Source organism: Colletotrichum siamense (genome assembly GCF_013390195.1).
Source record: "Colletotrichum siamense strain Cg363 chromosome Unknown KSG_Cg363_contig01, whole genome shotgun sequence".
NCBI lineage: Eukaryota > Fungi > Ascomycota > Sordariomycetes > Glomerellales > Glomerellaceae > Colletotrichum > Colletotrichum siamense.
In genome coordinates, this window is record NW_023501014.1 from 7,339,478 (window position 1) to 7,354,987 (window position 15,510).

The following is a 15,510-nucleotide window of genomic DNA, read 5'->3' on the forward strand; positions in this document are numbered from 1 at the left end:
TTAAAGCAAATACGAATACGCACCGAGAAATCCCCCACTGGTCACGTCCGAACTAACTATGCCCATGTCTATGCTCGCATTTGCTCGGTTGCAAGTTGAAGACGCCGCGAACTTGTAATCATTTGTGTCAAGTGCCTCAACTGATAGTCTGATAGGACAAGTTACCCAAGCCCTGGGCACTGATTGCAGTACTGTCTCAGGGACTGGAGCGCTTGGCCGGCCATATGTAGTTGCCGCCATCCGGAGCTGTGGGTTATCGGAATCTTCAAGCAGCACGACACTCAAGTCAATGTGCTGTTGTTGACTGTGGAAAATCGAGATTCCCGCCTCATCTCCAAAGTTCTTGGGCACGAATGACAGATCGACCGAAAAGCTGAACTTGGTGGCTGTCTGTTTTCGGCCGACAAACGTTACGCTATCTTCAGGATCGAAGTGATTTGTGCTCCCCGTCAGATTGCTTCGAGATGGCAATAGTCGTAGTGAGCTATTGATAATGATGTACTTTTCCTCGACCTTAGACCTAAAATGAACGAAATGATGCGGTAAAGAAGTCCCTGGGTTGAAGTTGACCTCGTCTCCGGTATCAATCAGAAGTCTCTTGTGAGGTGCTGCCGTAGTTCTTGGCAGAGGACCATGCATGGTGCCGCGCACAGGATCGAATACTGGCCAAGAGTCATTCTCCCAAGTCACGGCCGTAAGCACGGTTTCTCGACCCATAGGATAGTTCTCGAGTTCTGTACCTGAGCGTGTCGCCAGCGCAACAGCCCACCAGTTGTCGTTAACATCTCGAAACAGGTCTGCATGTCCGACTGACTGAAAGAGCTCGCCCGATCCTCTATTGGTGAGAACGGGATTCCCAGAATAGCTCTCATACGGCCCATAGAGGTCTTGAGATCGTGCCATGGTAGCGCTGTGGCCGATACCAGCACCGCCTTCTGCGATAAGAATGTAGAAGAAGCCGTCTTTCTTGTAGATATGTGGTGCCTCGGGATTGTTGCCACCAGTGCCCTTCCATATTTCTACCTTGTCGCTCGCGTTGCCGGTATTGACATCTATGACCGAGAGAAAGATTCTGCCCCAGCCAGTGGCCATATAGGCAGTGCCATTCTCCCAGAAAAGATCCGGGTCAATGTGGTTGCTTCCCCCTGGATTGGTGATGGGTAGGGGAATAGTCCAAGAGGCATCGCTGTAAGGGTCTTCGGTGTGGAAAAGGAGGTTGTTGACCTTTTTTCTGGGCTCGTAAGTCGCGTAAGTGACAACGATGTAAAATTTGCCACCCTGGTATCGAATGGTCGGAGCCCAGATGCCGCCGCGCGGATTGCCATTCATGGAAGCGTGGCCTGGGATTTGCTCTGCCCGGTTGAAGGCGTTACTGGCATGCTCCCAGTGGAGCAGATCTTTGCTAGCGTAGACAGGAAGACCTGGGAAGTTCAAGAAGGACGAGGTGACGCAAAAGGTGGTGTCGTCTCGCTCAGGGATGAAGACACAGCTAGGATCAGCGTGCCATCCTGGAAAGACAGGATTATTGAAAGTGATGTTGAGACTCTGATGATCTGAAATTACAGCATTACAACGTAGTATCAGAAGAGCGAGCAACGAAGAAAAAAGCGCAGGGTGAGTATTCATCTTGGAAGAACATCTGTCGCACGGTAACCAGTTCGAACGCAGAGACACGTCAAGAGCCGGTGGTGTTTCAACATATCATTGTATATTGTCAGACGGGGCTTTAAATATTCATCAAGGTCTCTTAAGAAACTAAAGCGAAGTAGTACATGATGTTATTGCCTAGCAATCTTGAGTCCTTATGCATCACGGTATCAGATGCATCATGTGACTACGATTGGTGCGCCAAGTTGTTTTTATGACGCTGCTTATGTACTATCTCCCGACCTCGGCCTTGCCTCAACAAATGATCACAAGAACTGTTCCATAGTCATCAATTCTCTCAATGTTTTCCCACCAGTCACTTGCGGAAAAGAACCGGCTAAACGAGCGTGCAGGTGTTGTTCGCGATCATTTGTCCCGATTCGGAGAACATTTATCGGAATTTCGGAGGATCGCCCGCTGATTAGAGAGTCCTTGGAGAAGCTCATCTCAATATGGTATAGACACCATTTGGTTTTGTTACCGATTGGGCAAGACGGCTCAACGTGGCCGGGTTACTCCGCGCATGCGGCGTGTTCGAGCCAAGGCTACGAGGGGTAAAGGAGACAGATCGGCTGAAAGTATAGCTGGTGTAGACATTAGAATAGAATCGTTGTGTTACTCTTCTTTGAGCTAGAGTAATGTGGGACTGCGTCTTCAATTCGGTCACGGCCAGTCCCTTGTAACTGGTGTCCCAATAAAGAGTTTGAGATGCGTTCTGAAACATACGAGTTAGAAGCAAAGAACTACGTGTGGTAAGAACTATAAGTTTACTTCAAGAATACGGTACACATGTCGTTCCAAAGGCAGTAGATACCTTATAACCGGCTATGCTATCTTCCGTCGTTACCTATTTCTTGTCAAGCTAGGCGGCAAGGAGTCCATTGAACATTAGATTCGCCTATTCGCCTCTTGATGCGATGCAACTTAATGCTATCTCCGTTCAAGACTTGAAAAGTAGGTCGTTTTGCCCATCTGCTCAAGTCATGAAGAGTGCTAGTCTCTTTCCAATGAAGTAAAAGACCCATAAGACTTTCTCCCACGTCGGTGATCGATGCGGATAACCAGACACCCCAGCATTTGCAACAATCACCAGCACCCAGTCAGAGTACAACGCCCCATAGGCCATCACACACACTAAGACTGCCGCTGGGGTATATTGCCCTCGCCCCCATGTGCAGCCGGCGAGGATGATGGTGGCGGAAGTCATGCCGGCCAAACCCCAAAAGAGACCAGTGACAAGCTTCATAGCGGGCTCGGACATTGTCGATGCTGCGATAGAAAGCGATCCTGCGAGGCCTGCGATCGCACCAGGTAGGTAAAGTAGAGATATTTGTTTAGCGTGGAAAATGCTGATGAGGCCGTAGGTCAGGGATAGAGATAGCTTCATAGCTGCCAGCGCGGCAAACTCCCTGTAGCGATGAAGCGTCAGTTATATCGCGTACTGAATAATAGGCAGATTTGAATATTGATGGTACTGACCAAGTATGAACGCAGGTAGCAATGCTGGCGATCGATGCCACTGTTGTCAGAATCAATTTGGCGATACCAAGAAAGATGTTTTGCGGCCCTTGATCTAGTGCGCGCCATGGCAGAAGCGGAGTTCTGCCGCAGGCCAGCATGATGGCGGTGTAATACGTCAAAAGGTGCGAGATGAAACCTGTAACTCCGTAGGGGAGCCCATAGCATTTGATCTCTTTCTCATAACGATTCTCTTCGCTTTCTGTCGTTGCGCTTATTTGCGCTGCAACAACACAAATGCAATAAGTGAGCAGAAAAAGCACCAGGGCGGCTGAGTGCATTGTATATGTGTATCTTGGTGTTGGTTGCAGGAAGATGTTGTTTCTCTTGAGTTCGAAATTGGATGTGGCTCCTGCGGCGATACATACATGCATTTGGTATTGGAAGCCTCAGGTCTAACACATGTGCCCTGACAACACAACAACGAGAAAAGCAAATATGATGAAGCAAGCCTGGGTCCTAAGAGGTGGAGCGTGGTGTTAGGCGTAATAATCAGTGTTCGCGGGCGTATCAATGAATCAGGCGGCTAATCAAATCTCGGGAAATGCAACCTTCACGGCATCGACACTTACATGCATTCTACCGAAGGAGGCCATGGGACTTGAAAAGGAGCCGCGCGGTATATAATGATTGGAAACATAGATCCAGCCCTGACGCCTTTAGGAATTTGCAAGCAGATCAGGCTGGTAGGCAGCCGCCCACCCTCTTCGGGTAGCCTACCCGGCGTGGCCAGCCCACAAAATTGATAAAAACATTAACAAATGGACACTCGAATTTGTATCTTAAAATGTCCAGCTTGTGGCATAAAAAGTGGGTAGCGATATGCTTGCCCACGTGCGCAAGTCCGGAAGGGCTACCCTTGACATGAGGCTCTTCGATCGGCATGCTGCTGACATGGCTAACATCGAGAAGTTGATCCAGGAGGTTATTACAGGCTTAAATCTCCAGCCTTAAGCCGGACAATAACACCTATGACTTTGAGGTAGTCGGCTATAATATGCTTCAGGTGAAAGAATCGGCGAACCATGGAACTTTTCCTGTCCCTTCAATAATTGACAGTTGACACCTCGTATCTTCAGCGACTTTTAAGATAGTAACATATCATCTATCTCACCATGTAGCCGGCCGTCTGTTTAGTTGGTAACGTATACAAGGTAACGTACATAAGGGGAAAGAATGTGGCGACTAAGAGCCTTTTCCCCCGCAAAATGAAGGCTTGGTTGCTCTCTAGTCTCTGAAGGGTCAAGGTCTGCTTGCTGGAAAACGAGCCCAAGTCTTCGCTGGTCCCAACAACAATGTAGGAATATCTCACACAGTTGAACTCATTTTGGCGTAACATGGAGGCCTTATCAGACGTGTTTTATGAGAGAATAAACAGCCAGACACGACGAACAGAGGTGAAAAACACTTTCGAAAGTCTGTCAAGATGTCCTTCAGGTTTCATATGGCACTGAAATCCTCGCTCATTGATGGAAGTATTTAAATCGGTGCAAGCTGCCCTTCTGAACAGTTACGCGGCAATGGGCCAGGACTAGACACTGTCTTCGTGAGAAGGAATCATCAAGCGGTTTCTTGCTAGATTTGCTCAATTGATACAGCATATTGGATTGGGTGTATTTGAAGTCCCCCGTCAATCAAAGGAGGTGTCCCTTCAGCAGAATACTTGGATAATCAACGAATGGCGACGAGGGCAGACGATGACGCCTCAACGCGATGCTCAGATATGAACTTCTGTCACTCCTTCTCCTGACTCCTACAGAGACAAAGCTTTTGATTTTGCACAGAAAGCTGCTTGTCCGACAAGTAGGAAAGAAGTGGTACATTTTGCTGGCTTGGGAAACTTATTAGCAGCAGCAAACGATCTTTTATTGCTCCTCATTAGACGCAAAGCTAACAGCCACTCCCGCGTCCGCGTATTCATATGTCTCCATGTCAATCAGTTATGGATATGATGCGTCTCATCTCTAGCTGAGCCGTCATATGACTACGTACGAGAGAGGACAGACACTGAAGTCCTGTCTTGTTCGTCGAGAAAAGATTTAGACTTGCAGACTGGCTGGGTCGTCGTTTTGAACGAAACAAGAATTCTAACGGTTCTGAATGTTCTGGAAACGATTGGGGACTTGTATCTAGCTAGAGCTCCTCATTAAATCCCATGGACCTGAGCGCAGCTTGAAGCCTCCCGTCAATCAAGAAGTAAAGTGCCCCTTCAGCAGAATACTGGAACAATCAACGGACAGCGATGAGGGCGGCGGACAATACCGCGTTCTGATGCCCTTGTATGGATCACTTCGATTCCTATGTTTACTGAGGTAACGCAGGGGAAAAGCCGGATTCCAATGAGCTGATGTTCATTCACCAGCTCATCCAGAAGCCCCAGATTGTGTTGTTCAGGAAACCTATCAACGACAGCCAAACTGCCTTTTATGCTTCCTTCACTAATCACGAAACCAACGGCAACTCCATGCTTCCACGCATGCCGTCTTCATCCCAACACATCCCGGGTGTGACTCACCCCATCCCCCGCCGCATCCCACGCGGCCATCACGCCCGGACCTCCAGAACGAGCCCCACCACCGCTCCGCCACCGCCGCGCCGCGCATACCGCCCCACATCGGCCCCGGCATTCGGAGTTAACGCCCCGAGAGCAGAAAATGACGTCACAAACCCTTCGGAGAAAAAAACCCCAGGTTATCCCTCGCACCGCAGGGTACAGCCTCAAGCACGGTATGGTCTAGATTGCAAAGAACCAAGGCTAGCCTGCTCGCAAACGTTCCAACATGGATCAGAGCTTTGGGATGGTGCGGCGTGATAGTTAACGGTCCTAAGATCACATGCGCCGGCGGCGTCGTCTCCGATTTATTGACGCGGGGAAACTTAGGGGTCGCAGGTTTTGACCCCGGAATCCCAAACGACTGATTATATCACTTGTCAAAAGGCGCAAGAATACTCATGAGAAGGCCTTATCAATTTTCCAAGTATGCACAGAATAGACAATATGATTACCAAAAATGAGGCCGTTCCATCGCGTCAAAGTAACTCGGTCCCGTCCCGAGATGCCAAAAAAACAAATGCCAACCGAGCGGGTGGTCGCTGTCATGATGCATGCAACATGTCCCCTCCAATGCAAACGCTATGCTTCACCGTCTATATCTTGCATGCTCACTTCCTTCCTCTCTCTACCGTGCTCTCCGCGAACCGGATTCCCCTCGTCCTCGGTGGCACTCTCTCGCCACCCTCGTCGTCGGAGTCATCGCCTCCCGTAGGCGAACCCATGCCGAGAGCAGCCTCTCTACGGCGTCGCTCCGCAGGGGTCTCGCCGGCGTCCTCGTCTCCCTGGCCTGCCAAGACAGCTAACCTACGCTGTCTCTCGACGGCCGTCTCGTCTCCATCAGCGTCCTCGGATTCCCGAACGGGTGGTGCCTGGGTCAAGCCGGTGTTGATGCGCGGAGGAGACCGGCCCACGGACTGCTTGTCGGCCGAGTCGCTGCCTATCTTAATGGTCGGGATGTCGGCTGGGGAAGGAATGTCTCCCTTCGCGATTGACTTTACTCGCTGAGATGCGGTAGATTGGTCTACGACCTCGCGGCGAGTCTTGACGTCGAGCTTCGACACTTCCCGAATGAAGTCCTCCTTGGTCATGCGCTGACCAACACCACCAATGGTGAATCGGATGTGTCGATCGTCTTCTTGTTGCTCTTCGACAGCGTTCTTCTTGGGCTTGTCGCCGTCGCCACCGCCTCTCCACATGTTTTGCCATCCAGCCTTCGCAGGTGCTTTAGTAGCACCTTCAGCGCTAGACTCGCCTTGTTTGGCGGCGGCGGCCTCAGCTGCCGCCTTTTCGGACGCCTTGAGCAAACCACCCATGCCAAGATACTTGAGACTCTGTTGCGTGATGCCGCCAATTTCCTTCCCAGTCTTGGTCGATGGCAGCTCGTATGTCTTGATAACTTCACCATCTTCGTCTTCGACAATGACCTATCATCATGTTAGCGATATCCAGTCATTCAGCGACTCATAGAACTTACAGTGTTGCCAAATTGGAAAGCCCGCGCGGGCTCGTGTCGTCTGTCAGCCTTGCTCTTCTCTTTGCGCTTCTCAACTTCTGAAGTGTAAACATCCTCCACCTTGCGCTTGAAGGAATCAAGGGTCCAGTTGAACTTCTCGCCCTGCTTCGACTTTGCGGCGGCCACGGCAGCAAGATCAGTGTGGACGGGGTCACTGCCCGCACCTGCAGGCCGGTCAGAAGATCTTTCTACGGTCAAGACATCTCCGTCCTCATTCTCGACCACCAGATTGTCCCCCTCCTCGTAGATCTGGATCTTGGGCGGTGTCTGGGTTCGGCTGGATCCCTCTTCAGGAGAAGGAACAATCTCATCGTCCTTTTCAGGGTCCCTTCCACGGCCCCTCTCGGAGTCGCGCCTAGCCGGCGTCGACTCATCGGTGTTGTCCGGTGATGAAGGTTCCTTCTCGTTGAGCAAAGGCTCGCGTCTTGTAGGGAAGATGGCTGACTGGGAAACAGGTCCACCTGGGCCGAGTCCGTCTTCCCACTTCTTGCTCTTGCGACGGCTGCGGGAGGTCGATCGCCCACGGTTTTTGGAGCCATCCTCGCCCTCCTTCTGGCGTCTGAGAAATGCGCCGGGAAAGCCCACGGGGGGCAAAGTACCAGGAGGGAAATCAGGCATCTTCAAATCGTCCCCGTCGGTATCAGACATGGTGCGAGCTTGAGATCGAGATTGCGAAGAGATTCTTGGCAGTCGGTTCATCCAGGTAGGGCCGTCCTCTGGGGCGGTGGTGTACGACATGGTGATTGTCAGTGTGTTGATGCGCTTTCCAAGAGTGAAAACAGCAATCGAAGAACCGTGAACAATGATGGAAGAGATGACCAGGAAGGTGACGATGGGCCAGATTACTGCGACCAGCGTTCTGTGCTCGATGTCATCCGGTGGAGTATCCGACAGCGGTACAACAGTTTCCCATTGTAACTCAGCGCGAGCTAGGATGGCAACAAAAATGGCGCCGACACCAATCGGGCCAAAATGACCCGCGAACAGGGCCTCGCGCCATGTCTTGATGTCGGGTATCAGAGGTTTCAACAGTAGCATGGCGGGGATGCGACGGAAGAGGATAACAAAGATTGCGATCACGACCAATCGCCAGGGAGTAAGGCCCTCAGCCATGTTATTGTACTGCTCCCAGGGGATGATGGTGCCGAGGAAGACAAAGTAGGCCAGGTTGATCAGCAAGTCGATGACGTTGGAAACGTGGGATTCCTCTGTCTTGGCAGCGAACCAACCGTCGTTGGAGAAGCCTACGCCGGCTGCGAACCCGACGAGCAAATCGTCCATACCGAGCAAGCTACCAGCGCCGGCGCAAAACAGTGCAAGCACAAAGTAGAATACCAAGAAACTTTCACGATCAATGAGATCGCGCTTTTCAGCGAACTTGATACCATGTCGTGCGATGTAGCCGACGAGAAAACCGAAGATGGCACCGAAGATACATTCGTAGAGAATGGTGTAGACAATCCAGTGGAAGGTAGTCTTCTTTGCGTCCATGTGCTCCTGAATGAGGTAGATTCCAAGGTAAACGAACGGGAAGGCCATGCCATCGTTGCAGCCAGACTCGGCGGACAGAATGTCTCGCAAGTGCTTGGGGACTCGCTTGGCGAACTTGCCTTTGCCGACAACCGAGGAAGCCAAGACAGGATCAGTAGCGGTGACACAGGCCGCGACAACCAAGCTCTCGAGCCAGTTCAAGGGATCAATCATCCACCAGATGAACAAGCTCGTGATCAGCCATCCAAATGTCATGACAGGAATGAGGAGAAAGGTGACGGATCTCCAGTGCTTCTCCATGTAGAACTTTGGCAATTCGACACCCACAGCGAAACATTGTACGACAAGAACAATGCGGGAGAATTCAATGGTGACGAGGTCGACATTGCCCCAGCTCTTTGGGTCAATCAAGTTGGCTGCGTGAGGGCCGAAGATGATGCCACAGATGGTCGCGACGGTGGCCTCGCCAATGTACATGCGCTCCTTGATGATGGAGGAGCAAAGCATGAAAAGAGTGGTGAAGCCGCCCAAGATGATGTACACCAAGTGCGGCTTGGTGATTGAAAGGTGATCCCACGCCATGGCGGCGCAATTGGGAGGGTATCTTTATTCGTAGAATGTAGCGAAAAAAGGGTTCGGTGGTGACTGCGATTTCGTGATTTGGAGTCGCAAGAGCTCGTCGCTCAATCGCCAGCGCAAAAGGATGGTGCTGGACCTGGCGAAGGGCGCGAGAGTCCCCAGTCGATGGATCGCGTCCTAAGCGTGAGGGTGTCTGGATGCATTCACGGAAAAGTTGGCGCGCCAAGAGGCAGTCGGCCTGGGGGGGGTTTCGTCGGAATCGAGTCAAAATGGGGCGCCGGTATCGAAGCTATGAGGTCACCAACGGGGCGTTGCCTCTGTCGTATGCGCACGTCTCCTCGGGATCGAGGTCCGAATGGGAATTGGTCGAGTGTCGAAACGGTGAACGACAGTCGGGACAGTTGGGAGCAATCTCTGATCTATCGTGGACCCGAGATTTCTTAGCTGAACAGACGAAAGAAGGGGCAAACGATAAAGACAGGATCGGGGTTCAAGGAAACTAAGTACTGCGAGCGCCGAGAGACGAGAGACAGGAAAAAGAAGTTGGCGTGCTGATAGCAAAGGTTGATCCATGCAAGAAAAAAAGCCAGGCCCCGCTTGGCGCATCAAGGTGGGGCCCTTTGGGGGGAAAGTGGGAGTTCCATGGAGAGCAGGCGAGGGGGGGAGAGCATGGGAGGCGAATGGGATGGATTTCCAGCCCGTAGGTCGTTCTCTCAGAGGAGTTCCCAGCGTTCCCAGTGGTTCCTGCTCTCCCATCCTAGCGGGCAGCGGTACTCGAGGAGTCCACGTCCTCCCGCGGCCGTTCCCCCGTCTCGTCCGAGGGAAGGGCGAGGAACACACTACGAGGTGCGAGGCGCAGAGCTTGCTGACGTGGTACCTCGGGAGTACCGACAGGTTATGCGGGACTTGGGTCCTTGCGATAGCACAGCGTACGCAGCAAATAGCACATCGCTAAAAGACATATGGGTGCTGCGCCTGCCAGACGCCTCCCAAGGTTCTTCTTCCGACTGCCATCCATCCATGGGGGCACGTCTGGACCTCACTGGCAGTCTGGCAGGCCATGGTAGAATAAGGTTGCCACGACGTCTCTGATTATTGCTAGTTGAGCCCGACGGCAGGGAACACATCAGGTTGAGGTGAACCATACACGCCATGTTCGTGCTAACCTTGATTCAGCTAAGGGCATCTAATCTTGGGCCGCGATAGGGACGCGGGAGGCATGCCGTGATACGAGTAAGACATTTCCAGGACCACGTTCCACGACCACGGGCCAGATCGCTCTTGTTTTGATTCCAGAACGAAGCACAACAGCAGCAGCTGTCGTTGACCGCAGACCGCAGTCTACCGCAGAACACCCCAACACGCAGTTCCCATACGGCGTGTTGTTGCTCGGTTCCGGGTTGGTGAGATACGGCGCCTCCCATGTACGCCAAGCGGCTCAAAGCAAGGATGCACCCAATGCGACCGCCATTCTGGCCGCGTGGTGTCGTAATCCCCCCCGGGAGGCGGTAATCTCTCCTGTCGCACAGGAGGAAGGGAAAAAAAAACTCCCAAGTCGCATTGGCAGGGTTAGCAAAGGGAGGAGACGAGGGCGCCATGGCCCGCGTTCTAGTTCCCTTGAGCCGCTTATCCGGGTGTTGTTGATTGACGTCTACCTTTGTAGTGATGATTTTTAGTGTGGCAGTTTGGCATGTCGTTGAAAAAAGCCAACCAAATCCCCGGATTCTCAGTCTCCGATCTAATCGGTGACATCTCGCAAATATCTGTAAGGGTCCTGTTGCTCTTATTCATCCTGCAGACTCGTCTCACGGTTGGCAAAAGCTTGAAAGGAGGCCGCTGGAGAATTCTGGCAGCTCTGGGCGAGTTTTGTGCGACTTCGATTGGCAGTCGAGGGCAACTCCAAGCATTGGCGACGTGATGTGTGCCTCGGCGTTGCTGGCCAAGCCTGTTCGCGAGATCGCCAACTCCAGTTGAATGCTCGGCGCCCAGAACATAGCGGCGTCACTCTCCACTTTTGTGAGTCGCCGCGCCTGAGTCATGCTGTAGGGGGGTCTATTGCGATTTTTTCGTCTGTCTCTGCGGTTAGTAGTTGTGGTGGTTGTTGGCTGCCGTTGAGGTGTTGATATCAAGCTTGAAGTGTGAAATTTCTCGAAAGGTCTCGCAGCTTACCTATCTCAGGTGAGTGGTGTTTTTTTTTTTTTTGGCTGGTGGTGTGAGTCCCTGTCGGCCGTCATCCATCAGCATCAGAAGAGAGCGGCACCGGCGAGGTACTTCCGCGGTACTTCCGCACGGTTCCACCGCGACTGCCTCAGCCCCACCCACTCGAGACCCCTGCTCGTTTGTTCTTTCCCAGCTGTTGTTTTTTTCTGCTCCTCCGCCATCACCCGAAGAGCTGGATGGGCGTTGTTGTTATTGTTGAAGCAGTTGCTACTGGGACTGTCGTCAGTTGCCGCCGTTGAAAACCTTTTGCCAGAAACCTAAGGAAAAGAAAAACTTAACATCTTGGCAGCCACCCGCAAATAACCCTTCGCAATCAATTCGAACACTGACTGACACCGAACAGCCCCCGCGCTCGACTGGGATCTCTCAACAATAATACTCTGCAATCTTTCCACGGCAACAAACAGAGTGAAACACCGCAGTCCCCGGATTTGCTGGGACACTCCCAGCGGCGCTGCACTCAATTGATTGCCCGCCCAGAAATCTACAGCTATTCCTTTGTGTTCCGGCGGCATTTACTTCTGTCTCCCACGAGTCCCATCGACTCCCACCACCCTCCGCCCGCCTCCTCCACTCTCCGCCAGTCGTCTCCATCAGCTCCGATATCTCCATCCCGTCTTCGCATCCGAATGAGCCCCTACGTAGCTTTCTGCGCAATCAACTTTCCACCGTCTCACCTTGAGATGGCCTCGCTTCAGATCGCTTGGTCCGAACATCCCATCCTCGCCCTCCTTTGAGGGCGAGCTAAGGAACGAGCACGAGCAGACCATCGAAGCACACTCCACCACTGGGCAGAAACCAGAAACCGCCCATCTTATCCCGCGGCCATCCTCCGCTAGCACCCATGTCCAGGCTGCATCTCCTGCACCATTCGTACTGCGCATACCTGCTGCGTAGTGTACTGCAGTCTGCAATCCACCCTTTAAGAGTTCCCTGCTACGCGCTCCGTATCGCGCAACCCCCCTCCGGAAAAGAGCGTCCCCAAACGGCTCACATGCGCCTCTACGTCACCAATCCTGCTCACTTCATTCGCCCACAGCTCAAGGCCAAGAGTCTAACTCAACGACCACTCATGGATCTGCTCGTCACGCCGCATACAATGACTGGTCGATACATCGCTAAATATTCCCAGGAATGCCAATCTTTCCCCGACAAGCCCGTCTTCCCCATCTCTGCGCCAGCGCCCGTTGAAGTTCCCCGGATAACCCGCAACAGAAGAAAAAGGCTCAAGCTGATCACTTGCGCTTCGCTCCATTTGCAACCGATCACCTTCCTGTTTGACTGACCGACCATTTGCAGTCACTTCACACTGACAAGAAGCAGCAATCATGCCAGAGGTGTCGACATCGACGCAGCGCCAGTAGAGGGAGCTGTTGCACAGTCATCGTTTATGCGCGTCTACTGCTGACGAGTTCACCCGTTTGCGCTTTGATTTCGTCCAACTCTTTCAAACGTGGATTTGCTCGGTTGTGTCACCATGCCTAGCACCGCAGACATACGCCAAAGGTCTCGGCACACTGCGTCGGTTGGGCGAGCGCCACTGATCTACGGCCCCGGCCAGCTCGCCCACGCCGAGCCGGTCTCGCGGTTCACACTTCGGCCATGTTCCGCATCTCGCTGAAAATGGGCTCGTCTAACACTCAGCTTGGATAACACTGAACTTCAGCAGCACCATCAACCCGCAACTTGACATCTTGATAGCCGCACTCACGCGAAAATTGACCTATCTTCTCGGCTTACTGTCTTTTTCTACTCATTCCGGCCCGCTGCGGATAGTGGATCACAGAAACGGTAAGCCGCCGGGCCCGCGGAGATCGTCTAGCCCTCATCCCCCACACCGGCCCACAACCACAAAATCATACCGAATATAATCCCCGCTCCGCCGCCCAACCAGCATCTCGGGTTTCCGAGACAACATCTCATCAAATGCGCCGATGGTTTAGTGGTAAAATTCTCCGTTGCCATCCAGCAGCGTCGGGGAGCCGGGGGTTCGATTCCCCCTCGGCGCATCTTTTTGCTCTTGACGTGACTCGATGTTGCGCAATCTCTTTTTGGAGCCAGCCAAACGCTCTCTCCGGTTCCGGAGACTGCAGCAGCAACATCATACCTACGTTTTGAGTAGTGAATCAAGGTTTATAGTGATCTTGCACCCTACTCTATTCATAATACGTGGTTGTCCTAGTCAACCTGGTTCTTACGGGCATGGCATACGCAGTCACAACTGACTGCGCAATCGCAAAGCTCTGGCTTTTGACTCTCCCATGGAAACAACCAAGCGTCAACGCCATATAACTCACTACTTCCATAACCATGTGTTCTACATATATAAAAGGAGTCGCGGACTCGCGGGCCATATACATCTTCTTCCAAATAGCTCCAGACCAAAACACCTCCCCACACTCTCATCATACTTCAACAACTATCCCACTCTGACCGACAGCAGCCACCGCCAAAAATGGACTCCCAGAACACAGATTACAGGAGCATGTCTCCCGACTCCTTCGGCCGGCTCAGTATCCCCGTGCACGTCGTCGTCCTCGAGTGCCGCTGGCAATGCTGCCAGTGCGGCTTCAGCAGGAACCCCATGCCGGCTCAGACGTATCTCATCATGCCATGTCTGGCGCGCAGTCCGCGGCCGTGTCCACGACGGCTTAGGGGTGGGGAATGGGTGACGCACGAGGGGCCTTTGAGGTGCGATAGAATTCTTGTGCCGGCGCGTCTGCTAGGCTTAAGAAATGGACAGGGTGAGGACGGGGACGATGAAGAGGCGTAGGTGGGTTGATGACTGGTCTTGATATGTAGAGTAGAAAGTGGGATGTACATAGGCGGAGTAGTAGCGCCCATAGTTTCTCAATGGAGTCTTCAAAGTGAGGAAAGTCTTTCGAATGCGTCGCGCATCCGCGTATAGAAGTGTGGTGAACTGCGCACTCTTGATTTGTTGGTTTACTGCCTCGATGTAGGGCGGGCAGTATTTTCCACTGCTTGGGAAAGTCGGGTTCTCGGCAACCTTAAAAGCCTCCTCTAAAAGAACAGCACATAAAACGTAACGCATGGCGTTTCTCGCTGATTATGACGCTCCTTGAGTGAGAATAGTTGCAGGCTGCTGTAGGGCAAGGGACGATGGCTGAGGTGGACTGAGAAGATTATCGAAGTAGGCCAATGTTTCTACTATGTATTTTCGTACTGAAGAGCATTTTGCCTTCCCTGCGGTGTTGTGAATCACTTTCGTCGTATGTTTATCAGCCGTCTGATTCGCCCTGATGATGGTCAGAATGGTCATATGGCAGCTGCCAAGCCTCTCTATCTCTTGATAACATGCGCTCCCATCCGTGAATTTCAGTAGCTACAGCCAAAGAAGAGTCATACAAGCAGCTGTCTTTCTTCTTTCGGCCCAACAATACTGTCATATGCCCCGCTTTGTTTGTCAACGGCCCGGGGCGCTGTGAGCTACTTTGTGACACGACAAGCACCCCAGGCAAAGTCCGCCATCCAGAAGCAGCGAATCACCACGCCTCACGTTACACATTGTTCGAATGCCATAATTCACTTAATAGGGCACGATTATGGCGAATCGAGGCTCGATAGGGACGATTCAGAGCACATTGACGATGGTTTTGCCTATATATGCCCTCATGGTCTGCAGGAATTGCTGCTCTCTTGCTCTGAACCATAATCAAACACTCCCAGTAGTCAATAGATACAGCTAAGACAGGCTAAATCAAACACTACAAACCATATTGAACTATCAAAAGATTTCAAATTTTACCTACCTTCATACACCTCAACAACATGAACAGAAACACGAGCGACGGTGTGGAAATGTCCCTGGGCGACCTCAGAGACATGGGACAGCTTCGCAGCAGCCAGAGACGTCATTGTCGTTGGATCTGTTGTCACTGCAGACACTTCAACAGATACGACGAGTCGCTCTGTCGAGGTTCCAACTGCGCGGGAAGAACACGGAAAGGCGTGGTGCATGAGATTTGCA

The 15,510-nt window shown here is 52.3% G+C and overlaps 2 protein-coding genes across 2 annotated transcripts; both read right to left on the reverse strand.

Annotated features, from left to right (window-relative positions):
- On the reverse strand, positions 1–1,626 carry CGCS363_v001850 (Non-reducing end alpha-L-arabinofuranosidase BoGH43A; the record flags this gene model as incomplete). The annotated part of the gene is made up of 1 exon (XM_036633699.1): positions 1–1,626. One exon carries the CDS (start codon positions 1,624–1,626, stop codon positions 1–3), a length of 1,626 nt encoding a protein of 541 aa, XP_036501593.1.
- A 4,701-nt stretch (positions 1,627–6,327) lies between these two features.
- NHA1 (Na(+)/H(+) antiporter) lies at positions 6,328–9,305 on the reverse strand (the record flags this gene model as incomplete). Its single annotated transcript, XM_036633700.1, has 2 exons — positions 6,328–7,143; positions 7,194–9,305. The coding sequence occupies 2 exons, from the start codon at positions 9,303–9,305 to the stop codon at positions 6,328–6,330; spliced, it is 2,928 nt and encodes a 975-aa protein (XP_036501594.1).
- Between the last annotated feature and the right edge of the window lie 6,205 nt (positions 9,306–15,510).